This window comes from Falco peregrinus, chromosome 4 (genome assembly GCF_023634155.1).
Source record: "Falco peregrinus isolate bFalPer1 chromosome 4, bFalPer1.pri, whole genome shotgun sequence".
Classification (NCBI taxonomy): domain Eukaryota; kingdom Metazoa; phylum Chordata; class Aves; order Falconiformes; family Falconidae; genus Falco; species Falco peregrinus.
The window spans coordinates 39,352,797-39,378,958 of NC_073724.1; the positions used below are offsets into that span (position 1 = coordinate 39,352,797).

General features: G+C 48.2%; 1 protein-coding gene across 8 annotated transcripts in view; it reads right to left on the bottom strand.

Annotated features, from left to right (window-relative positions):
* Positions 1-26,162, bottom strand: part of BCOR (BCL6 corepressor) — an 83,286-nt gene that overhangs the window by 11,193 nt on the left and 45,931 nt on the right. For 3 of the 8 annotated variants that reach the window (XM_055801903.1, XM_055801902.1, XM_055801904.1), the window contains exons 4-10: positions 23,293-26,121; positions 22,541-22,594; positions 21,910-22,093; positions 13,563-13,844; positions 12,810-13,163; positions 6,244-6,572; positions 5,645-5,914 (exon numbers count right to left, since the gene is read on the bottom strand). In XM_055801903.1, coding sequence (XP_055657878.1) covers positions 5,645-5,914; positions 6,244-6,572; positions 12,810-13,163; positions 13,563-13,844; positions 21,910-22,093; positions 22,541-22,594; positions 23,293-26,121 — 4,302 coding nt within the window. The remainder of the gene's footprint in view (positions 1-5,644; positions 5,915-6,243; positions 6,573-12,809; positions 13,164-13,562; positions 13,845-21,909; positions 22,094-22,540; positions 22,595-23,292; positions 26,122-26,162) is intronic. The other 5 variants (XM_055801906.1, XM_055801907.1, XM_055801905.1 and 2 more) reach the window with 5 other exon arrangements.

Below are 26,162 nucleotides of genomic sequence, written 5' to 3' on the forward strand. Positions count from 1 at the left end.
TTGCTGCAGTGATGCACAGATTTCTCTTCTTAAAGGAGCTGGGGAGCCTGGGTGGGTGGGTGTGGAAGGCAAAAAGGGGAAAACACAAAATCCCTGTGATATGCCTAAGTTACCCTCTTTGAGTCAGTCAAAAGGAAAACGGGAGCCATTGAAAGCCGTATTTATTCAGGACACAGAGCAGAGACCATGGCTTTCCATGAGCAGATTAGCTTGGACAAAGTGGCACCAAGAGCTGTGCACCCTGCAGGGACCTTCCCGCAGCCCCCAGTGTCAGCAATCGTCACAGAGAGGGAAGGCACAGATTTTTCAGACAAAACTTGCAGCTTTCCACTTCTCAAAACTTCCATGCATAAAGCTAGCAGGAAGGTTTTACTAGTACATCTGCATTTTTTAGCAGAAAATTCTGCAAGCACAACAGCAGCACAGCCGACGTCAGTTTGATTTTAAAAAGAAAAAGTGCATGACCCGAAACAAAACACATTTAAGACACACAAAGAACGGTTTGCTATTCACAAACATAAAAAAGCCCGGCTCTATCAAGATCAGGGAAATCCCATTTTCACCCACCCTGGTTTTCTGCATGCAGAACTAAAGCCAGGCGCCAGGTTCCAATAACGAGCCCGGCGCCGTGGGAAGCCATGTGAATTTAACACAATTCATCTTGCAGTCAAATATACCACGGTCGAGAGCCTAGGCCAGACTCAGCTCTACGCTGTTGTGCAGCCTTGAAACAATGACTGCTCCATCACTCAACCAAAAATTTAGGATGGTGCGAGTCTTCCTTGATTTGTGTCAGATGCAGAAGAAAAAAACCTACCCATTTCTAAGTGACACTGTACATATAAAATAGCCCCTGCGTTCCCAGATTAGCAGCAAGCCATTAATTTTGCATTTGCTCCTCCTGAAGGCTGAGTGACATCTTCGCCAAGCCAGATAAGGCATGGAGAAGGCAAGTGTTTGCCTTGCCAATACAAGAGAATAAAGCAACTGCTGGGTGTGATGCATTTATTCTTCCCGTTTTGAAATCTACCGGAAAGCCCGCAATAATCTGTTCTCTGGGTATACCTGACCTGAGAGCTGGTATCTAGGATACAGCATGAAGCTGCTCTTTTAGCAGGCCCTCACTAAACAAGCTGAAGTGGGGAGCTAATGAGCTGCCCCGTCCCAGGCACCAGAGCATCCCCCTCACCTGCCACCGGACCACCTACACCTGATGCACCCATCGGTTTAACCTGGGATCCCCACGCACCCGCCTCCCAGCAAACAGGGGGCTCTTCATGTTCCTGCTTACCAGCCCGAAGCCCAAAAATCAGTCCAGAATGGATGCTTTTTACCCTGCACTTCCTCAATCCCATAAGAAAGGGCTGTGCAAAATTATACCCTGGAGGTATGAATTTTCCTTCAAAACCAGACCACCCCGCCAGGCAAATTAGCAGATGGATATAGGTAGCAGAAGCAGCTGCCATATTCAGTTCCACTTTTAGCATGCAGTTACCATTTAGAATAGATTCTGCAACTCAAAATAAAAGCCCTTTCATCTATTTTTGTAAAAAGGAAAGGCTCGTCGTAGGGCAGAATACCTACTACTGGACGAAAAGGACAATTTTGTCGGGCAATTCTGTGTTAAGAGGCTATAAGAAGAATGTCATTAACCACAAAATGTAACCATAAAGACCATAAAACTCTACATTGTTAATTAATTAAATGCCTCATTAACTTTTTTTAACATGATTTATTCAATTTTCAAAAAAAATTAAGCCATCGCTGCCGAATACAGGAACATGTGGTGCCACAAACACACTTTTGGTTTCATAAGCATCTCTCACTAACATTAGAGAAAGGCTGTGAAAGTGCCACAGGGCAATTTAATGTCTGTACAGGTGCTCTATTTAAACCAGCAGTGAAAATCACTCGCAGTTAATCCAAAGAGTCAAGCTAGCACATCACCAGGCAAGATATGTGCCACCACCGCTTCTGCTGCCTGCAGTTTGTTAGACAAATTGCAAACAGTAGCGTTAAAAGGTGCATGCAAATATGCATGCTCCATCCTCACCTAACAAAGAGATGCCCTTCCCTTTACTGTCTCCCACCCATGCCCTGCAGCAGCTCCTGCCCCTTTTCCAAGGGAAGGGGTCACCATCCCCCTGCGCATCCCCCATACCCTGGGCGCACACGCTGCCACTAAGAAGCACGATTGCCCTCCACTTAACCTCGAAACATGGCCCTTGGGCAAGGCATTATAAAGCTGAGCCATAACGCTTCACCACAGCCATGCCAAGTCCCAGAAATGATGCTCGAGGTGATGCTCATTCCCAGGCAGGGTGCAGGAGCTCCCTAGGGGAGCTATGCAAGGGCAGGATGACGCTCAGCTCCTGCTCCTGCAGCAGAGCCACTGGGGACCCAGCGCCAGACCCTCGTGTGAAGCATCCCCAGGGCCAGACATTCTTCCCCTGCCTAGGTAAGCCCTGTCTTCCTGAGCGTTTAAAACGCCTGGAAACAAACACCATCTTTCCCCAACCCCTATCACACACCACATATTCCTCTAATTTCACTGCCTTCCTAGGCAAGATTTAATCCCAAATTCACCAGAGAACTTTCCAAGTCCAGTCACACACCAAAAAGCAACAAACGGCACAAAGACAGCCAGTGTTTCCTCTCCCATCAAATTCATTACGCAAGCCTTTTGTAATTTTTTTCCCCAGAAGACTCTACGCTCCCTATAATTCCCCCTTCACAAAAAGTAAATTACAGTTTTAAGACTACTATTATCTCAAGTCATTTGTTTCAAATGGGGAAAACCAAATGGATTTGAGAGCGCCCATACACTGGGATGGGTTGTTAATACCCTGATGAAGCAAGGCTTGGCGCAGAAGCCTAGCGAAGGAAAGGCAAAGCTTCCCACCAGCTTCAGCAGGGTTTTGCTCAGACCCTATGGATTTCCAGAGCCAAAGACCGTTTGCCACACTGCCGTTAAGTAGCCTTGTTAGCTGCAGCCCTACAATTTATCTGACCAGACACATTTGTCCTTCGACATTTCACTCTCACATCAGTTTTCACATGCAAAATTCTAACAGCTTGCATCCTGCTCCTGCAACTATCCGGAGCACAACTGCACCATGCAACTGAGTAGGGCAGAGGTACCTGAGCTAGCAGCACTTGGATGCCCTGTGGGTCCAGGAGCGATATATACAGCTCGTCAGCACCTTTGCATGCTTAAGGTGCCAGCACTGCCTCTGGGTTTGCGGTGGGATCTCTGCATGGCCACAGGGCCCTGCGCAAAGGCAGGCAGGCAGGCAGGCTGCCAAGGGCAGGCACAAGATCATCCAGTCTCAGGGCAGAGCTGTCAGGGCTGCTCTGTCCCATACAGCATTCCTGCCACTGTCAGGGCTCAGTGGTGCCCGTGGTGCCAGCCACTTCCAGCTCCCAAGTCCTGCATCAGCACTCAGCATCCCTCTATAAGCTGTGGCCCTGGTGATGCAAACTCGTCTGCCTCCTCTGCCACCAAGCTGGCAGGGGGCCACTGGGCTACCCACTGCCACCACAGCAGCTATGAGAAGCCTTCATGTGCCCGTGAGCATCCAACACTCCCACTTCAGCAACGACCCCTGGCCATGGCACCGCAACCACCAAAGGCTGCTGCCCCACTAACGAAGATGGCAGAAAACAGATGTGTGCAGCTACCACAGGTCACAGATCAGCAAATTACTTTGACCCATCGATACATATTTATTTATTTATTTCTAATAGAGGAACCTGTAACTTTTTGACCATTATAATCTTTCTGGCAGCAGCGGAAATTCAGCTTTCTGCTAACTGCGGTAGTCTAGTCACTAGCAAGAGAAACACCACAGCTACACAGCTTCCATGACTGACCAAACTATCACAGCTCAACACAGGCCAAATAAAGCCATGACAGGGTGGCACAACCACCCACTGCTCTGGGCCTTGAAAGACACAGGCAATGCTGGATCCTAGCAGCAGCTCAGGCACATGGACTGGGCTCTCCTCTCTGCCCCATGCTCCGCCAACAACAGGACCCACTGTTGTGCTATCAATGCCAGCCAAACAATCAAGTCAAACCAACTGGAATATTTAAGCCTATGAAAAACGTGGTGTTCACTTGTACTTCCGGGTGAATTCAAGTCAGAAAATCAAAATCCCCAATCAGCTGATGGTGGGAAGGCATGGTGAGCACACAAGGTTACCTCAGGGTCACAGGAACCCCACCTCAGTAAGCCCTGGCACCCCCAGCTTTCTGCAACCAGCCCACTCAGGGCCAATGCTGTAGAGAGCTCCCACCATCAGCAAACAGAGCACTCGGCCCCTGCTCGAGCAAGACCTCAGCCCATCACCAAGTTTCAGAGCTGCTCACGTTGAGCTGTGTTCAATGGAGCACACCAGGCACAGAAAGCAAAATGCCCAAGCGTACTCACCCTGACACACACCACGCAGGAAGAAAATACACACCAATAGCCTGGAGCACACGCTAGACCACATTTTGATTTTGGATCCATAGGAAATGTTAGGTCCATAGGAAATTAAATCATTTACATTACGGAGATTACCATAGCAACGTTGCAACAACCACTTCTCCTTTTCCTAGCTACAGCTGAAGTGCCCTGGGTTAGAAGAAGCCTTTGTCTAGGGTAAACACAACCCTTCCAACAAATACTGTCTTCCAGAGCTGGAGAAGGCCCCTCTTCACACAAAGCTCTCCAGCTCTACAAAGGCCTTTTCGAGGTTTCAACAAATCCCTGAGGCTGGGCAGGCCCCACCTGGGCCCGGGCTGATGCCACCTTCCAGCACAGGGCTCAAGCCCAACTCTGAGGTCCAAGCAGCCCTCCCACTGCCAAGGCAAATGCTGCAGCCATGCCGAAGCCAGAAATTGCTCTCTGCAATGAAATGCCTTCTTGCAAGATGTGAAGTTGAGCAACAATGACACTCATACCTACGTGCCCCTATTTCCCCAATAAAAGCGTGCTTCAAAACAGCAGAGCTAGGGGATTCACTGGTTTCTGATTTTTGTAGCAACAGGAGGGCTGTTTCATTAGACAACATTGTTCCAGCTACGCCAAGCAGCTCTAGACTCTGAGCACAAAGCATGCAAAGAACCAAGAAGCATATGATCATGCAAGAGGACAATCCAAGCACTACATCCCACGTCATGTACCAGACACTCCGTGGAGAAAAAAAGAGCAAAAGGAAAAACCCTTCCTCTAAACTACACTTCTTCACAAATAACAAAAGCAAAAATCATACAGCTCAGTAAAGATCACCGTAAAGACTACTAAAAAAAAACACAAACAAACAACATTAATTCTGTTTGCAGATGGTTTATATTTAAACTGAGGCAAGGGTTACCAATAAAACTTTACCCTTTGCCCGTTCACACAGGATGCTGCTTACCCTGTGTCCCCACCAGCTGACCCAGCAGCGATGGGGACCCATTCCCACAGCAACCTGTCCCAGGCCCCACATGCTGGAGAAGGGAATGCACCAAGGGGGGCGTGGGGGCAAATGTCAATGACCAAATTCAAAGCTGCTGCTTTGCAAAATTTCCATCTATGAAACTGTAAAGAGGGTTTTAACTTTTGAGTTTTTTTTAAAAAAATCATCATCCTGCAGGGCGCCGAGGGACCCTTACCTCGTACCCAAGGCGTGCTGCCCGCTGCAGCAGCGTTTCCCCCGCGTTCTTATTGACAATAAGCCTCCGCGCTTCAGGCGGCATGGGCCGGCTCGGGGTGGTCTCCTGAGGGGGGCTTGCAATCGGCAGCTGTGAGGGCTGTGAGACGGGTAGTAATGAGGGAGTCTGCTGCAGGCGATCGTACAGCTTCTGCTCATATGATTTGGCTGGTGAGGAGTCGCAGTCTGAAGTAGGCTCTGGTCGCTTTCTGACTTTCCTCGTTACCGTGACCTGTCAAAACCATTATGTGGGGGTTTTTTATCCTCATTTTCACAATACAGCGATGGGATTATATTTTGCCAGCAGAGAATTACGCTTTCCTACTCATACTTCATTTTTTAAGAAAGACCTGCTACAGCTTTTAAATGCAAGATGCCTCACCCTCTACAATAGTGCCTTTAACTTGGGTTAAGAAAAGCAAATACAAAATGTGCAAAGCATCCACAGGCGAATCTAAATGCATTCCCCGCTACCCTGCATGCATGACAGCGCATTAGTTTTAAGCAGGCTGGCTCTGCCTTCTGAGAGGCTGGTGGACAATTAAGTCTAAATAAAGATACCTTATCTTCAGCATTTTCCATATCTGTGGTGTCATCCCCTGTCAGAGATGACCTCCTTCTCCTCTCCTGCAGTGCCAAGTGTTTTGTTTTACACTGACGTTTCCCTGATGGCTTCTCACACTCGCTGTATTTCTGCAGCAGAGATGCATGTTGGAAATCCTCCTCTTCGTCTGTGTACAGCCCATCTGTCTTCCGGCTTTCTTTAATTTTCTGCTGTTTGGCAGCCAACCTCGAGGCTGGAGTACAGCTTGGCTGAGCCTGCCTTTTGCTGTTTGCATTGGTGGATGAAAGGCTCTTCATGTGCGGAGACACTGGGAATACGGGCAAGCCTAAATAGGAAGGAAAGGCATTACACATTGCATGGTGTGTTAAAAGGAAAACACATTGCTAGCACTTAACACAAGCTCCTCAACTGCTTAAGAGATCTACCAATTACATTTCCAAATCATTAATATTTTAAGCGTTCCACACTCAAATTGTAAATACCATCTTGCCAGTTAACGTTACATCAACAGCTATAATGCCCTGATAAAAATCACTATGTGAAATGCCCTGCACCGGCTGCTGGGGCACAGCGAAAGCCCTACGGTGCCATGCTGTGCCGTGCCAGCTTGGTGCTGCTGCAGCCCAGCCACCACAGGCAGAGCGGAAAGCCGCTGCTGCACCGCCTCGCCAGAGGGAAAACAACTCGCCTCCTTACCTGGAACTGCTTTATCTGAAGGGGAACCAACTCCTCCGGCAGCCTGGGCCCGGCCGGGCTTGTCCGCCTTTGGCGAGGTGTGGTTGCAGGGCAGATAGAAGGATGGTGGGAGAGGAGGGGAAAGCAAGAGAGGTGGGAGCATGGATAAGGTCTTGGTGGGACAGCAGGTGGGGGGGAACGTTGAACTTAGCCCTAAGGTGGCAGTAAGATGGGGAACATCTCCTTGGGTAGCATTTTTACTTAGAAAACAAACCAAGAGAAGGAAGGCTACGCAAGGAGCTGTCCCCACAGAAGCCTGTGCAAAGTCTCTTACGAGAAGGGCAGGGATTCCGCAGGAAAAGCCATCGGCTGTGTTTTCCTAAGAACTCCGTCCAGAAGTGAATCCTTCTGTGAGACCAGGAAGCCCTGGGACATCGGGGAACTAAGACCAGGCCTCTGCCACCTGTGGCAGGACACCGGCAGCGCCAGGTTTCCTCTGGGGATTAGCTCTAACAAGCTGGATCCCACAATGTGGGCCACATGCAAAAAGCATGATGACTTTTTTTTTTTTTTTTTTTTTTTTTCCCCAGAGTGCAAGCAGGTTTACAACAAAACAGGGACAGGAAAGTTGCCTTTTTATAGTCTGAATTTCCCTTGGGAAGAGAATTGAGGTGACCTCAGAACCAACTCCTCTGCAGAAAAATTAAAGGTTGCTGGAAAGGAAGGGACACTTCAGCCAAACAATACCATGCCACTGAAGGGAAGGTGTAGAAAAAACCCTGAGCACTTGAAAGAGGCTCCTTTGCTCCAAGAAGTCTCTGAAGCGATCCTACTTTCAGGACAGAAGAGATGGTAGGAGCAAATATGGCAGCTCCTCAGAGAAGAGAGACCTTTATTTAGAGAGACTCAATCCAGAGCCAGTCAGTAAAAAAGAAAATAAAATCTAGATTTCTCTTGGTGGGCAGCTTCACACTTTTGTCTTCCTTTAAATAGATCTGTGAAAGCAACTCGCAGAAGCCTTTCTAGATTAAAGATGAAAACAGAAATCCCTCAGTTCTTTCAAGTCACTTTCTAGAAAAAAGATGCATACCATGGCTTGCCAAGCAGATGTCAGGGAATTTACGGGACACACGATGTTGCAGATTGTTCAACAAAAATCCAGTAAGTTTTTTAGCCTTTGCAATCCTGAAGGAAGGCGCCTAGTCGTAGGCTGAGCCTACAGATGCAAGGCTGTCTTTCCAACTCTGCAGACAGCATGAAGTAAGGAGTGTTTAATTCTCCTGTTCACAACTAACCTAATTGGAGTAGCACATGAAAAGCCCAATTCCAATACAGGAGTATCATCATTATCTACTTAGTCACTTACTAAAAAAAAACAGCAAAGATGAAAAGCAGCAGCAACGTAGTCTGGTGAGTGCAAAGGGAAGTAAGAAACTGCTGCATGTAGGAAAAACCAAATAGAAAGAAAAAAGCCTCACAGGTCTGGAGAAGGACAGAAATGTCAAAAGCGTGGAGGAAAAAAACACTGGAAGATAAGCCTGTCCCAAAGAACTGCAGGCTCTGCCACACAGGGATGCCAAGGCATTAAAAGCAGAAGTTTAATCACCACAAAAAAAGCATACTCCCAGCCTGCAAGCTCCACATAAACTCTGTGCTCCGCTTTGATCCTCCAAAGTGGTGACAGCAAGCACTAGGCTAAACGTGTGCTGCAGCTAAGAGATGGAGAGTAGCAACACTATGCCCAGGAGCTTCAAGATCAGTGACATTGCAAGGGACCAGCACTATCCAGAAAAAGCCACGTGTCGGCCCGGGAAATGCAAGACAACACAGGCAGAAAAAAGGCAAGTGAATAATCCTGGAATCCCACCCCATCTTTCTGAGCACTACATATGTGAAGGGAGAAGATAAACAAGAGTGAGCAGGAATATCCCCAAATATCCATGCGGAAAAAAAATAAACCAAAAAAACCCCAACCCCCCCAAAAAACCCAAAACCCAGCCTCCGACTGATGTGGGTTGTGGCGAGTCTGACTCAGAGCAGGACCTCCCTGCCTTCCCACAGGAGCAGGCTGCAGAAAGGTCCACGCGGAAAAGCAGCTGCTGCCGCGTCACCTGAATGCTTGCTTGTTCAGCTCCCACCCCAGCAGCTGCCTCCTCCTGCTTGCCAAGCCAGCGGCTGCCGTGCTGCCTGCAACCCGCAGCAGCTCCGAGGGACAGGCAGCGGCTTTCCCAGTGGGCAAGATCCTCCAAACTCCTCTCCTTGGGGCTTTTGTTTCCACGCTGCCTGGGTTTTCTCCTCGTGCCGGGTGAGTGGCTGCAGCTCCCTGGGGGACTGTCAGAACAGCTGGCTACCACACAGTTGGCAGCACCAGGAGGTTATTGCTCAGCTGGGACCCCAGCAGAGGCTGTGTCTCCCGCCTTGGCCACAGGTCCAGGCACGTGGCACAATGCCCTGAGGTTGCAGGCATCCCTATACTCACAAACCTGCTGCACCCCAGAGAGCTAGCACAGGCAACATCACCTAGCAGGCAGGCTCATAGAATGCTCTGAGTTGGAAGGAACTTTCCAGACCATCTGGTTCCAACCCCCTGCCACAGGCAGGGACACCTTCCACCAGACCAGGTTGCTGACAGCCCCATCCAGCCTGGCCTTGAGCGCTGCCAGGGATGGGGCACCCACAGCTGCTCTGGGCAGCCTGTGCCAGTGTCTCACCACCCTCACAGTGAAGAATATTTTCCCTATACCTAATCTAAATCTACCCTCTTCCAGTTTAAAGCCACCTCCCCTTGTCCTGTCACTACATGCCCTTGTACAAAGTCCCTCCCCAGCTTTCCTGTAGCCCCTTCAGGCACTGGGAGGCTGCTGTGAGGTGTCCCCGGAGCCCTCTCTTCTCCAGGCTGAACAACCCCAACTCTTTCAGCCTGTCTTCATAGGAGAGTTGCTCCAGTCCTCTGATCACCTTCCTGGCCCTCCTCTGAACTCATTCTAACAAGTCCATGTCCTTCTGATGTTGGGGGCCTCAGAGCTGAACACAGTACTCCAGGTGGGGGCTCATGAGAGCAGAGTAGAAGGGAAGAATCCCCTCCCTCGACCTGCTGGCCACGCTCTTTTGATGCAGACTAGGATACGGTTGCCTTTTTGGGTTGCAAATACACATTGCTAGATCATGCTGAGCTTCTCATCAAGGAACACCTACCTCCAAGTCCTTCTCCTCAAGGCTGCTCTCATTCCATTCTCTACCCTGAAATTATTTTGGGCAGGCAACATCCTGGCTCTTGTGGTTCTGACCTGCAAGTGAGACTACAAGGAGGCGACAGCTGAAAGTCACCAGGGGAACACTTCCAGCAGCCACTGCTTGGCCACCCAGACAGCAGACACTGACTGAGTGACAGAGGGGTGACAGCCCGGTGGCAGCTTGCAATGCATGATTCCTCCCACACTAAAATCCCAGGTTGAACACAACTGGAGCAACAAGCCCAGAAGTCAGTATCCTCTATCTTCCTGGAAATGTGCAGAAACAGATGGCAAATCACCCTGTAGTTAGACTAAGGCTTCACAGGCACAGGGGCAGACCTCGATGCCCTGCTATAGCCTGCTTCTTGGGAAACAACCAGCTTCCCAGCAGCAGACTGCCACGTTCACAATCAGTGCCTGGGCACCAGGAACAGCTGTTCCCAGCCCCAGAGCAAAAAAAAAAAGCTGCAAGCAACAGGGTATGTTCTCATATTCACAGTATCTGATTGTTTAAGAAAAGTTTGTGAACTAGTCCTGGGCAAGAAAGACAAGCCAAAAGTCTCCATCCCCATGCAACTTTCATGCAGAAGATGCTCTGTTGCACAACAGGGGAAAATGTCCTCATCCTAGTGAACTAAGAAAAAGGAAATTCAAAAGTTTACACTTTAACAGGGCTGGAGAAGTGTCAGCAAAGTGATATGAATGATCTCCAGTGCTTCTGCGTAATGAATTGTGAAGCATAATTTAGTCAAGTTTATGGATTTACTGAGGCTTCCAAAAGCAAGAGGTTTTTCATAGCCATGGGACAACTGAATCTGAATGCCTTTGGGAACAGCGCATAAATCTGGCGCCAACTCTTTTTCTCTCCTGAGGTCACGCGTTAGAGAAGCCTGTCACTGCCACGGGAGGCATCGCAGGGTAAAGCTAGAGCATCCTTACACAATGCAGTTTCTTGTTAGTGACCCTCATTTAATCTCGACAAGGTATCTCTTTCTGAAAAGTACAAAGGGGAGCAGGTTGTGGGCAGAGGTATTTGAGCCAGTATCACGCTTGCCAAAGCAGCGCATAAAGCAAGGGAGTAAGAGTCAGAGCTCCTTTTAAACCAAGTTTTGATCCCCTGCTCCATGAATCCTTTGGGAGAACCTTCCCCAGCAATAAGCATCAAAAGTTGGGGTTTTCAGCCCCCAGATAATCCTACCACGGGGAAAGATGGGTGAGGAGTTTTAGGAGAGAAGTCGATACTTTTGCCTGTGACTGCTTCGGAGATGCTATCCAGGAAAACTCTCTCACTGATGCAGGACAACCTGGACTCAGTCCTTTCCATGGCTTTGGACAAGAGGATCTTCCCTCCTCATGCTCCTTTCTTTTGAGGAGATCTCAGCTAAGCGGCAGGTTAGGCCAGCTGGAGGGTGAATGTCTACCAGTTCGATGAAGCTCCCAGGTCTGCCAAGGAGAAAGGAGCCCAAACGTCCAACTTGCAGCTTCCCCTCCCAGAAACAGCCTTTCCTCAAAAGTAGGCAAAGGATTTGGAGAGGTAAGAGGAGGAGAGGAAGGAAGAAAATTTGAAACCTTTTACACCTGAGAAGCCGAAAGAGGAGACAAGGGTTCACTGCTGTGCCCAGGAGATGTGGATTCATGACAAGGTACAGGCAATGTGCAAGGTGAGGGGGACTGGCCACATGGGCTGTGTGCTGCCATTCCCCACCAGTTCTCCAACCAAGCTATGGCAGCAAACGTCGCAGGAAAGGGGAAAAGCAGCAGAGCAGACTGTGCTCAGGAGCTGAGGACAGTGGGGACAGGAGAGCAACTGGGCCATCCCAAAGGAAAATTTGACAGATTGCCTCCATGGGATCTCTTCCAGGATAGAGAACAGGCAGAAAAGGGGGAATAGGATGGGGAAAAGGAGGAAGCAGAGCAAGGGGGGAAAAAACAGCCAGAAACAAGCCAAGGAAAGTTTATGTGCTTTGAGGAAGCAACAGCTTAGGAGAGAGCCACTGGGAGGATCTCTGCCAAGGGGCTGGGGAGTGGGGGCAACAGGGGTTTAAAGGACATGCCTGTGACAAACCAGCAAGGCATCCTCTTCAAGAAGAGGATGAGCTTTGCTCTTAAGCATATGCACTGGGAAAGGCAGGGAAACCCAGCAGTGCTGAGGGTGCTGAAGGAGTTGGGTTCCCATGATCGAGAGCTGCTAGCTGTGCTGTGCTGACACTGTTTCAGAGGGTCACAGCCCCTCCAGTCCCATGTGTGGTTAAACACACTTACACCAACTAGCAGCCTGTTTGTTTCCCCTCACACCCAGAAGCATGACTGTGCTGTACGTCCCCCCAGCTCTCCTCTAGAGACATAAACTTCATCTTCACGTTATCTATGAAAGAGTATTTAAAGCCAAAACACACACACGCACACACACACAAACACATAGTTACACACACATACACAAACACATTTTCTTGTCTGCCAAATATCAGCTACAGGGCAGTTCTTAAAGAGGAGGTGTTAGTCCTTATACAAATGGACATCTACAGAAATATATATATATATATAATTCTTAAAAAAAAATAAAAACAAACTCTCGACAATTCCTTAACATTGGTGGCAGCATGCGTCACTGTAAATGCTAAAGCCGGCTGGTTTCCCTAGTAGTCTCTGCATACCTTGTTCATTGTCACTTGTTTTGAGGGACTCTTCAGACCAACTTCTATTGCTTTTGGCCTCTGACCTTTTCTTGGTGTGCCTTTCTTCTGTGAAGTCTTTGACCTTTGCAGTGGCCTCTGGCTGAACAGCCTCAGCTAAATCTTTCCTGCTTTGCCGGCCCAACTTGCCGGACGGGGATCTCTCTGGTGACACCTGCTGCTCCCATAGTTCCCTAAGATGCTGCAGGTGACGCTGCTTTTTGGGATGGAGCCCTGTTAATTCAATGCACACCTTCAGGTTGGTCACCTCATTACAATTGGGCTCTTCTAAGTGGTTAGAGGAATTGTTTGTCATTTCCCTCTCAGGCCAGTCATCTAATGGAAAAATAACTAAAAATTAATCAAAAAGCCCCCTCAACTTAAAACAAAAGCTACATTTCACTTTCGGGGCATATAGTCTCAGCTTTACCACCACACTATGCATTTTAAAGGTTTGCTTATTAAGGGTTACATGCACTACAGTAACTTGCACTGCTGTGGCTACAAGCGTCCAACGACTAGTGCTTTACCCTTATATACCAAGTTTTTTATATATACATATATATACACACACATATATATACATGCATATATATACATATATATAATTTTAAGTGAAATGACAGTGCTCACATTAGTAACTATCAAGTTCAAAAATGGAAACACATTAAGCCAAAGGGACGTTCCTTTCACAAGACATTCCTTGAGACAGACCAAAGCAAAATGCTGACTTACCTTTGGAGTTCTTCTTCTTTTTTGCTTTTGATATAAGTTCATCCTGCAGTTCATCCACAAAGCTTTCATTTTGGCTGCCATCATTTTGCACTCTCTCACCAGAGTGTTTACGCTTCCTGTCCAGACGTGGACATGGATGTTGGCCAATATCTTCTGTTGGCTGATCTTCCGCCTTTTCATATATAGAATGTCTCTCTAAGTAACATTTCTCATTTGAGAGATCTTTTTCCTCGGGAGTTTCAAGAAAGTGACCTTGGTTGTTTTCCGTACTAGTAAAGTTACCTAAAAATTAAAAAAAAACAAACACCACAAGACCTAATAAATACAAAACAATTAATTGTGAGAAAGTTATGCTCTCTGATCTCTTCAATGTCATCTCCATCATGACTTATGGCTCATGAGGCATGCAAATAAATACAACACTGTACTTTGCAACAATTTTCATCTGGTCAGCCTAGGGCAACAGTTTTCTCAACAGTTAAGTAGAAAACCCCCAAAAGCGTGAAGCTTTATGTTGGTTTTACATCAATTTAGTAAGTAAAATATTCACAATACTTGTATCCATAGGAACATCACAATGCACTTTTTAAAATAAAGAAATATCTTTAGATATCAAAAGCACAGACCCTTTTGAGAAAGCAACCTCACCCCCTAAAACCATGGCAATAACCCAAGCTCCACTTTGCAATGAATTTGTTTTCAAAAATACCTTCTGATGATAATAAAGTATTAGCTTTTCGCTAATTCCTAATCCTTCCCTAACTTCCCCCATCGAATTGCACAGTCTGACTTAAAAGCATTCATCCCTTCTTCTGGAGATATAAATGGGATACAGAGCACGCACACACATACACGGGAATACCACTAAGAATAGCTGTGATATTTTGCAAAAAGCACTACTTGAATCCAAGGTTATAAAAAGGCTTCCTCACTGCAAGTAACCAGCCAGTCACTGTATGTCACATGATCTTCGTCACCTGCTTTTAAAAAAGGCCTCACTTTTTTCAGGGAGTATTTCCAGCAGCAGCGAGCAGGTGAGCTTTGAAAAGCTCACTAGAAACTACTCCGAACAAATCAGCCACAAAAACACCCACGTTGCCATACTCACCCTAACTTCAGCTTCCCCTCTCCAACAGTGCTCCCCTGAACTCAAGAGACAGCTTCAGCAATTTTAAATGGATGCCTGACTTAAAATTGCACTTCATCATCATCCTGAATAGGTATTTTTTCTTGGGCTTAACCAGACTAGCCGAGGCACAGTTAGGCAGCCATGCAGTACAAATGGCAACACAGGTTAATCAGCTTCCTATTTATACTTCTGACAAGCAAGTTGCTTTTTCCACATGTTTTAGCTCTCCTGGCTGACCGATACTCTTTCTGCACATCTGCCACTGTTCAGCGAACTGTCTGTATGCTCTGTCCTACTTCCGCGCAGCTCACTGTCCATTTTCCTCTTCCTCCCCCTTGCTCTTCCTCCTCCCACTTTCTTTCCTTCAAATACCTCTGCTGGTTTCCTACCTGAACCCCTGACAGCTCGTTTCCCTTCCCTCCCCTTGATCCTCCCTGTCCTTACTCAGCCTCCTCCCCGGTACAGCCTGGCCCTCAGTTTCTGCTCTTCCCCCTCGTCAGGGCAGACGTTGCTCCCCTGCCGCCCTCTCTCCCCTGCAAGACCAAACACAGCAGCATCCAGGCACTGGCAGCCCCTGGATGTAGATGTACGCCCAACTCTATCCCACCTTATCTTGAGAGTACCTTCCTACAGCTCTGCCAACACCTTCTGGTTTCACAACCATCCTTGAAATATCTGTTGTCAGCAATGGAAAGCTGAGGGGGAAGAAAAAAAACTCTCTGGAAAGGTTTTTCTTAGGCTGAGATTTTTCTTCATCGCAACTTGGAAATGGCTCCAAGTAGCACCTAGAGTTCTGGAGATGTTTGCAGGCACCAGAAGACACCCCAGCATCATTTTTACGCTGCTTGGGAAGCTGCCTGCAGGGCTGTTTTATAAAACAGCAGAAGATATCTGGCCAAGAAAAATCAAAACAAAAGTTGACTTTTTCCAGGCAAGTGGGACACTCCGGCCATTCTGCTATTTGGCGGTGCTCCCTCTCCACAAGACTGTCTGGCCAACACCTGTTTCCTTCAAGACTTTCAAATGCAGTTTGTCACGCTTCTTCCAGCCAGCAATGCTGACATGTTCCAAAAACCAGGTATCTCAGCTTACTATGCCTCTGAATCGCCAGTGTCCCCCTGAATCAGAATGAATCTGGCAACACCCCATGCTTGCACATCTGGTATGAAGATGCTGCCTAACAGCTGTACCCTATAACCACACCAACAGCACCAACAGTCCTGTTTCACACAGCAGAAAAGAAGCTAGACCAGCCACGTTGTAAGTATCACTTTAGAAATAGCTTCTATCAGATTTCATTTTACGTTTTTAATGCAATCTGCTATTTTTTCCCCTTTCATAAGGAAACATTACACATATATGGTCTGTTTCCCTGAACAGATCAGGTAAGGGCACCCTGCCACGCTCCCGCTGTTAATAGCCTTCGTGCCTCCAGCAGTACCAGCAGCTACACACTGTGGTTCACGCCGAGAGTTGCTAGATCAGGACAGCTTTCCTGCTCCCAACACTGTCTGACCTGAGAAAAGGCAGGCACATCCTGACCAATTCCCAGAGAAGCTTTTGCAGGGTCAGAGGAAGAAGCAGGGGGTGGGGGGGAGGCACTGATGGGCTTAATCTTTGGGGCTTGCAAAACACAGCAAGCTAATTCCAGCCTGCCACCACTGAAAGCAACCCACCACAGATTAATTCCTTCTCTATCTGCAAGCACTAGGCACAGGGATGCCGAGTACCGCTCGCTCAGACCATCCGTGTTAAAAAATAAACAGGAAGGGAGATACATGTGCTGTAACCTTGCTAACAGCTTGTCACTGTTGGCATTTCTCCGGGGCTCCACATGCCAAGGAGAACAGCACACACCTACTGAAGTTTGTCCAAAAAGCCCTTGCTGCCAGTGGCTCTGCGACACCTTTGCCTCCACTCTCCAGTCACATCCAAGTGGGACCCCTCTGCCGACCAGAGCTAGGTCTCCTCGGCCGCCGAGCCAGAAATCCCTTCTCAAGAACTGCCCCGTTGCACAGACGTCTCTGAAATCCATCCTGCTAGATGCAGTTAAAACCATTAGAGGAGCGACATCTCCACACGTTAATCCAGGTTGTGTAATCATCCTGCATCGACACAGGAGGACAGACACGACGAAGCCAGGAGCTGCACGGGACGCGTCCTTGCCTATCTGCTCCACTGCCAATACTCTCCGTCTCTTCTACAGCCAGATTTTCACCACAAAAGAACAAAGGTCAGTTGCTGTTCGGGACACAGCATACCCCACAGGCTGTCAGGCTCCACGCAGCTTGCACAGACACATCACACGCTCAGAGGTTTTTCCCCTTGGCACAGTGGCAACTGCCTCACAGAGCACAGGCTCTACTTAATATTTTACCACCGGATTCCACTCTGTCCTCAAACTGTTTTGCAAGCAACCTGGATCAGACGCAGTGTCTCCCCAAATTAAGATATAAATGGCAACATGAAGCACAGCAACGTAAGCATATCGTGCAGGCCCAACAAGGACAAGGAGACTTTATTTGCTTTTGTTCCCTCCTGCCGTGTATCTACAACACCCTTTCCTCTGCCCAAGGAAGAAAACAGCAACAAAATACTTGGGAGTTTTCGTATCATCATTATTCAAACAGTGATGAGGTAGCCAGGAACACACGATAAATGCTGAGTTCTCATAGCAACACACCTCTATGAGTAAGGAGATTAAACTCTTAAACGTGCCTCTTCCTCAAGCCTCCAGCATCTGCCAGTCTCACACCAGTGGTGAGAACCAGCATCAACAGCTCTCCAAGTACTTCTCACTGTCCTACCAAACTAGAAACAAGGAAAAATTAAGAAGATGCTTCTTCACATAGTGTTTCTGCCTGAAGCAGTATCTTCTTAGTGCACAGGTTACAATCTCACAAGAAATAGTTGCACGCACAAACACGCTACCCAAAAAAACTTTCCTTCATTTTTCCATTTTCCTGTTGCTTTCAGCTGCTCGAGACCAGGCCCTCCCACGTGAGGCAAACAAGGAAACATATCTCAGTGTTTAAGCTGCGATTCTTTTGTTCAAATAACATGGCAGCTAAAAAACAGCCTTTCCTCTTCCCTGAAGCAACCTCTCATTGCACTCACTTACGCAAGGTACCCTTTATTCATCAGAGGACAGGAATGACAACCCAAATGCTAAAACCCAGTATTCGGCATGGAGATCACAACAGTAAGAAATGCCGTAAGTCACCTTCAACACCCGATCCTGAGTATCCCATATCGGGCAGAGGAAACACAGCTCATTTAATTTTTCTCTCCAACTACCTCTGCTTGGGAGCTTTCCACATTTGTGTGGAAATGCCAAGTTCTGCCTAAGCCTACCACACTGCACAAACAAACACCATTCTCCCTGCACAGACTTTTGGGGTTTCCCCCTTTTTTTTTGCCCTACGTCCCGTGGCAAGAAGGTAATAACTGACCAGGGCAAAGGACATGTTTACTGTTTCCATCTTTCATTTGTTCAGGTATACACACAGCCCAGTGAGAAAAGAAAAGCAGGGGATTACAATGCAAAGGGATGCCAGCACCTCACTCTGATGCTGAGTATCTGCTCCAAAGGCTTTGGCACATTACACACTTTACTTTCACACATGGAAACTACTTTAACTTTTTCCCCATTACTTCATGCTTTTAGATCAGGCTTTTAACATATCAGCTTTTATTTTTCCCAGCTAAGGCTTAAATGGACAGTGTCTTCCTCCTAGAAAATTACATAAACAGGTAAAATCACATTCCCTCATCAAGAAATTCACAGCTTGTAGAATATATTCAATCTTTCACACTCGGATATGATTTTCAGTACCACTACAAAAGCTTTGTTATGGAACGGACATGCGATCATCACATGCCCATATTGATGTGCATGTCCGTGCCAATAGCTTAAATCACTTGATCTCTGAACAATCCTATGACTCATGACATATGCATCCCATAATTTATGATGTTTGTGCTATGGAAATGCACCGGAGCAGCATCGCCTCAGCAACATTTACAAGTCACCTTGGCAACAAAGCAGCTTCGCGGCTGCTCTCAGAATGCCCGGCAAAACCCAAACAAGATGGGAGAGAATTAAAGCACTTCTACTTCACTCCTTGGCTTTAATTGCTCATTAATTAGCTAACACGGCTACCTCTCTTAAATCAGATCTTTATAAAAAAACAAAAGCAAAAACAAAACCCCACATTTTACCCTTCTCCAGAAGGCACGACGAAGCTTAAGAAGACACCCGGTACGGCACTGCCAAGTCAGAGGAGAAGTTTAAGGAATCGGGTATCATGCCTCCGTTGTTTGCTTCCAAAAAAGCCCATACACATGCTACACAGCTAGGAAAATGATCAAGTCCCAGGGCAAGCTAAAAAAAGGGAGTTTACATCCTATCAGATGCCTCTGTAAGCATCACCCGCCTGTGCTATTTAGCCTTTTGTTGCTGTAGTCACACCGGTAGATTTAGAGGAGCCGGGGGGCAAGCAGCTGCTAGAGCCCCCATCAGCTCCTGTGCTCCACACCAGGCACGCCCAGGCACCAGCAGAGGAGCCCTGCCAGCCGGCTCCATGCCACAATCACAGTTTTGGTTGTGGTTTTCATCTTCCCTGCTGACACCGGGCAGGTGAAGTCCTCCCAGCCAGCGTCACATCTAACAGCTTGCCAGTTTTACTCCTAAATTCCCTGCTCACACATGGAAAGGTGTGCCATTTGCTTTTAGCCAGCACTGGACAAACTCTACATAAAACAAGGTAAAACATCTTTTCAGCAGCAAAATCTTTTCCAGGAGGCAGAAAGGAAAACAGAAGAGGTTGCAAACCATCAGCTAGTTCCCATTCGAGAGCTTTAAAGCCAGCACTGTGGTTAGAAATTGGAGGGAAAGGGAAGGCAAGAGATAAGTAGCCCTGGATCTTGCTGGTGATAAACAAAGGGGAAGAGCAGGCACAGCACACTGCCCCTTTGCTAGTCACTTGGCAAAAGATACACCAAGACCTCTGGCAGCTCAAGCCCCACCAGAGCCCAAGCCATGACAGCAGAGGCATTCAGGAAGTGTGAAACTCTTCTTCCTGATTTATCAGCTGCTATCCCAAGGGGCAGGAGGTGAACCACCATGATAAAAACCTTTTACCGAGACCTGAATCTGTACCAGTAAGTATTTGCTGCTGTAGAGGCAAGCATACAGAAGAGGAGCTCCCTCCACAGAACAGATCTGTGCTTTTAGGAGTTTAGACACTCAGCCAAACTCTGAAGTAGCCTGTTAAGTCAGCGCTAATTAGTAGAGGAGAGGAACAAACTAACATAAGACTGAACATACTTCCCCTGCTTCCAACAGTTATTTAATAGTCTCAAACACATTTTAACCAGCAGATGCAAGTGCCAGAGACCTCACTAAACAATGACTGTAAGGACGCATCGTTATCATCAGCCTCTGGCAAGGATGGGAGGGGGGGTGTTTCAGCAAACAAGGGTGCTCTAACGCTTACTTTTCCTCCCTCCCCGCAGCCCCCCACCCCGAGCAGCATGCCCCATGCCTCTTCTCCCTCTGTCCTGGCTTCAGTTAAACCAGGACACCAGGACACGCTCCCTCCCCTGTGCCCATGCCTGACCCTGCAGACCACCACCCCCCCTCCCCCCACTCCCCCACCCGCCCCACGGACTTGTCTTGCCCCGCAGCCAGAACAACCTGATGCTCTTTACGCTGCTCTACGCTTTCCGCTGCTCTTTATGCTTTCCGTTGCTCTTTAGGGCAGGATTAGCAGAGGGCATCACCAGGGCACCCTGAGCCCTCTGAAGAGCAAGGGGGGCTGCAAGGGGAGCGCCAGGGTGGCAGCCTGCCAAGCTCTCGGCTTCAGCATGGGGACCGCAAAGGCAGTGCCTTCCTCCCCAGAGCTGCTTCAGTACAACCTGGAGAAGGGAAAGCCCACTCAGCTTCCAAGGACTCAGCCTGCCTCTCCCTACCTCCTCCACTTTCACAATTAAAACTTCCCCTTGCTGTTTTGCCAGGCCGATTTCTGTTGAGGCTGTTATTTCAGTGACAGCAATACCACAGTAACTTGATTTAGGTGAGTAACCAAGCAAGTACAATTGACCAGCATGCTTTCTGCCCAAAAGCATTAACCAAAGACCAAAACAATAATTCAAAGTTATTACATTGCCCGAACAAAATTTTTTACTAGCCCTCCTCATGAATTTCCACCTACAGAAGAGCACACTTAACCACCCAGTTACACAGTGCATGCGCACGTGCACACACGCATGAATGCACTCTACAGTGTGTTTCTTCTTGTTTTGCAACACTTTCAGCACCATTTTTTTAAGTTGTTCAAAAGAAAGCAGCAGAAGGAGGAGCTGATCCAGTCCTTAATTATACAAGAAAAAAAATACTGGGAAATGGATGGAAGCTACATGCTTACCAAGAGTTTCAAAACAAAAAGTGACTTTTCTCACATACATTAAAAACACCCTAATACCATTTATTTATTTATCTTGTTTTTAGGACAATGTGGCTCGCATACATTTCCCATAGTCCTCTGACACCTTTTTGACACAGCCTAGCGGGAGCAGCCAGCCCCATGGGGAATTTCACAGCTCCCTGCCTGCCTGTGAGGACCGGTGCCAGCAAGCCTCACCCCCCACCCCCCAAACACTGCAGCAAGAAGTCATGCAGGCAAACTAGCTTCTCATCGTTTGGAGTTTGCAGCCAGCTTTTACAGATAAGCCAGACTGGCAGATCATGTCCTTTTCCACTCCCCATCACCCTTCTGTCCTCCACCCTTGCTTTGCCTGAAAGCTGCAATGTTGGCACCTGCCAGCGCTACAGCAACTTCAGGAAGCTGAACTCCTTGCCTCTCTCTCTTCCCCCACCTCCTTTCTGCATTTAAAATATAACCCTGGACTTTTGCTTTCACTGGTTGATGTGGTACCCCATCAATTAAAAGCATGATCCCTTTATTGCAGTAACTTCAGTGACAGTTAACTACCTCCTGCAAAGCAGGTACAACAGTAACCAGTAACTTGCAGACCCCAAAACAAGCACAAAGACCACCAGTCGTGGCAGCTCCATACATGCAGAGGCTGAGGCCAGTGACTTTAACCAGCAACACTGTGAGAACATGAAGATTATGGTGCCCGTGCAGCTTTGCTGCAAGCTACCGTGGCACAGAGACACACACGCACTTCAGAAAGCCATCTAAATTTGCTTACATCTGTCATTGTCATTTTGGTCAGCAATGGCCTCTTCCAGAGCGACAGACTTTGGCTTCTTTTCACTGTTTCCTTTCAAGTTTTCCCAGTCTGCCTGGCTGAATCTGCAGACCTCTGAGTCTTTGGTAGCTGTTTGGCCTTCTCTCTCTTTCATCTCCAACTCTGAGAAGCGCATCATTGCACGCTAGAAAGAGAATTGATATGAAAAAAAAAGTCTTGCGATAAAAGCTACTTCATTTACCTTACCTTATATGAAAGCATTTCCAAAGAAAAATCGGCTCAAAACCAAGGTTTCAGATAGATAGCTAGGGTAGGAGTTTAACACACCTGACTTGTAAAACAGTGTTCTAGCATCTATATGCAAACAGCGACACAATTCTTGCATATATAAATGTGTGTGTATATATATATATAAGATATATATAAATGTATACTGTATATAAAACAAAAACATTCCATTTTGGAGGTAAAAAGAGACAAAAACAAAAACAAAAAGAAAAAAACAAAACACAAAACCGTACAATGAATAAAGACGACCATCGGCCCACAAACTTCCCTTTGTGTATTTGGAAATGAAATTTAACTCAAAGGTTTATGTAAGAGTCTAGTAATAAAAATTTGAAGAACTGACCTCACAGTAAGCAGCAGGTAGACATAAAATACTGTCCTCTTGTAATCCTTCCATCTATGTAATTAAAATGGGCACTCAATGGATCATTTAGATAATTTCATCCATTTTTATAAGCATAAACCAATTCTTTTCTTAACAATGCAAAACAATTTGGCTTAACTCATCCCTTCATTAAAAGTAAAATACCTTACGGATATTCCTATACAGTATCTGTCTGTCATCCCTCAGCATCAATCTCAATACCGCTCCTACTCTTTCCTACGCGTTCGCTTGGCGTAAACGTTGCCTGAGACCCGCTAATACATGGCTGCAACTCCTCTCCATCAAACGGCATGTTTGGCATACTAATCACAACTTCTGGGTACACTTTGCTAGCTGGCACTACAGGCCAGCTGAGAAATTACAGCCATTGCTAGCACCAAGGTAACATGCATGCCTGTCCGACTCCCCTCTGTAACTGCACAAACATTTCATATGTACATTAACATTTTTATCAATCTTAGTAAAAGCCCTTCAAAGCTTATACTACCGTGTACATACGTAAAAGCCATACATACTATTCTTTACATCGCCTCACTCGTTAATGAACTTACTTTGCTATTTAAAACCGTTTCTGGAGAGTACGCCCAAGCAAAAAAATTTCTGATCTCCCCACCTGCGTTGCTTCTCTCAACTTTTTAAAACTTGACTGCGACTTGCAACAGAGAAATAACGACAAAAAGCGCGGCAGTCGTTGGACCGCGCGGACTCACCTGCAATGCCCGCTGCTCCCGGCTGAGCTGGCTGGAGTCTGCATACAGTTCAGTCGTCACACACTTGAATCGATCACCTACGTAACCAGCAGAGTTTGCAATCCTCTTGGCCAACTTAGATGGCTTGGGTTTCAATATTTTACCATCAGCAGATTCTGTGTCGTCGGCTCCATCTTTGGTATAGGTCTGGCTGGCATCAATGCTTGGTGGCGCAGTCCCCATGCAGAATGGCTTCGTGTCCTCCTGCACCTTGCCAAAAGCCAGAGCCGGAGCATCACCCTCATGAGTGCTTTCCAAGAAAGCAGGAGAAGGCTGGACTGTCACTCTCTCTTTAGGCTGGCTCACAGATAAATCCTCTTTCCTTAAGCCGAACACCGATGAACTCTGGGCTTGCTTGAAATTATAGGTTTCGTGAAGATCATTATTTCTTCCAAACTCCTCTCTCATTACAATAAAATCTCTGTGCTGCGACGCCTGCTCTACCTTGTGCTTTGTAGGGTCATTAGCCTGATTACTACTTTCCGCAGCAAAGCTGGCTTTCGTTAAGTTTGCTTCGCTTTTAGCATCTTGCTCGTCTCGCAGAAGATCTGGGAAGAGGTGTTTGTCGCTTTTGGCTGCGTTTTTACCGTGGCCAGAGTTCTGGTGCAACTTCATGCTCTTGTCACTGGGTACTTCGAAAGGCATCTTCCCACTGCTCTCCAGGAGCTCTGGCAACCGGCCCCGCAGAGCTGGGTCCTCATAGCGGACCCTCTCATGAGACCGTGACCTCCTTTCCGCCTTCTCCTCCTTATTGATCTCCAAAGCCGAATGCTGCAGCAGCATGGGGTGCACCATCCCCATCCCCAGCGCGTCCTGGTAGGTCATGAACTCCCCCCGCCCCGCTGGCAGGCTGTAGGGGAGGCCAGGTTTGGGAGCGAGGTGGCCAGGGTAGAGGCTGCCGTTGGGCAGCAAGACGGGGTGCGGATACACATGTCCTTTCCCGTGGATGGAGAGAGGGCTGATAGCTATCCCCTCTGGCACCGGGTACGGGAGGTAACTCCTGGGATAGGGCAGAGGTGGGGAGCGAAACGCCTCATTGGGCGGCAGGAAGATGGGGCTGGAGGCCAGGGCGGTCTCGTTCGCCTTGAAGTTGGCTTCCTGGCCACATGATTTGGCCACCTTACTGCTGTGTTTTGCAGGGGTGGCAACGGGCTGCCCAACGTGCTGTATAACCGAGGCGGTGCTCTCCGCAGAGCTCCTGGCCATCTTGGTGCAATCCACATTGGCATTGGGAGCTGGCGACGCCGATGCCGGCCGCCCCCCTGCTGACACCGTCCCTGAAACACTGCCAACAACCGCCTCCGTGCCGCCCATCCTGGGGCAGGAGGAGCTCCGCTGCTGCGGGATCACCCAGTCCAGTGCCTTGTTTTTCAGCTGGACACTCTTCCCGCTCTCCTCACTGGGGCTGGGACCAGGAACAATCCAGGAGGATGGTGCCGTGCTGATAATTTCAGGCCTGTAGATGGGGCAGCTGTTCCCAGGAGAAATGGTTTCTTTCTGAACGATGTCGCTGCTGGGCAAGTGCGTCCCCGCTCCTGCTCTGCCGTGCACCAGCACCGTTGGCGTCATTTTCTTACCGTGGTCCGACTTGCTGGCAGTTTCTGCATCAACAACTTTTGCTGACAAGTCCAGCGGTTTGTCGGTGACATCTTTGGTTGGGGTCTGCTTTTCCAGGAGCGGGGGGGACCTGCCGTCTTTCCGGTCATGGCCAGCTTTCCGCGCATGGGGGGCAGCCGGCAGAGGTGCCTCCCCAGCGTCACTGCCCTTGGGAAGTTTCCCGTTGGAGAGGCGGGAGGGTGGAAATTCACCGCCGACGTTCACATAGGGCTTTGGGAGAGTAACGGCAGAGGAGGGCGAGGTGGTGATCCTGGGAAAGTGTTTGTGGAAATCAGTGTAGGCATCCCCGACCTGCGCAGGCAGGGGGAGGCGGGGGGATGGCCGGGGTGAGTGTGGCAGTAGAAGCGTGGGGTCCGCCGGCATGTTGGTGGGGGCCGGCTTGGCAGAAGGGACCCGGGGCTGCTTGCTGCTCTGGATGTGGGGGTAGGCGTGCGCGTCGACGGGGTTGCCAGGGCTGACACCCATTTTCCACGACAAGCTCTTATCCGGACAGTGCACCAAAGGCGGGATTGCTGGTGAAGCAGAAGCAGTCGAGAGCCTCATGGGCGACGCCAGCGATGAAGGGATGTGAGGGGCAACATAGTGGGAGGGAGGCAGGTACAAAAAACGTTCACCATTTGTACATACGGGCGAGTAAGCCAGGTGCTGTGGTAAGCTGTAGGTGGACTGCTGAGGTAGCAATGCCTTGTACATGTTCAATGAATACTTATTTGGTGAATCAAGGAAAGGGTATATGGTGGGTGTCGCACCCTCCATATAGGGGTTTACCCAGGGGAGCCTTAGGTAACTAGCACCATTGACACCGAGAGGACTCTGCCTGTCACCCGCAGCTCGGTCCAAACCCAGTGTCTCCCCTGTTGGGACAGAGTTTTTTTGTATTCCAGGTGGTGTTTTGTATATAGCACTGAAGCCATTCGGGGCTTTTCCAGAGACAGCTGCATTTTCTACTGCTTCAGGGGGATTAGACTTAAACTGTATCTCTGGATTTCTTTCAGGAGTAAATCCAAGCCCTGCTATCGAACTTGTAGCATCCCGTGATTTTTCCGAGCCGAGTCCACACAAGCTGGAATAGACAATACTACTGGGGACTCTGAGTCCTTCTCGCATGAGTCCAGACCTGTCCATACTCAGAGCTGCGAGACTGTCAATGCGATGTGCTGTTGTTGCATCCACCTTTACAGAACAAGAAGTATGTTACTTTCACATTTCACTAA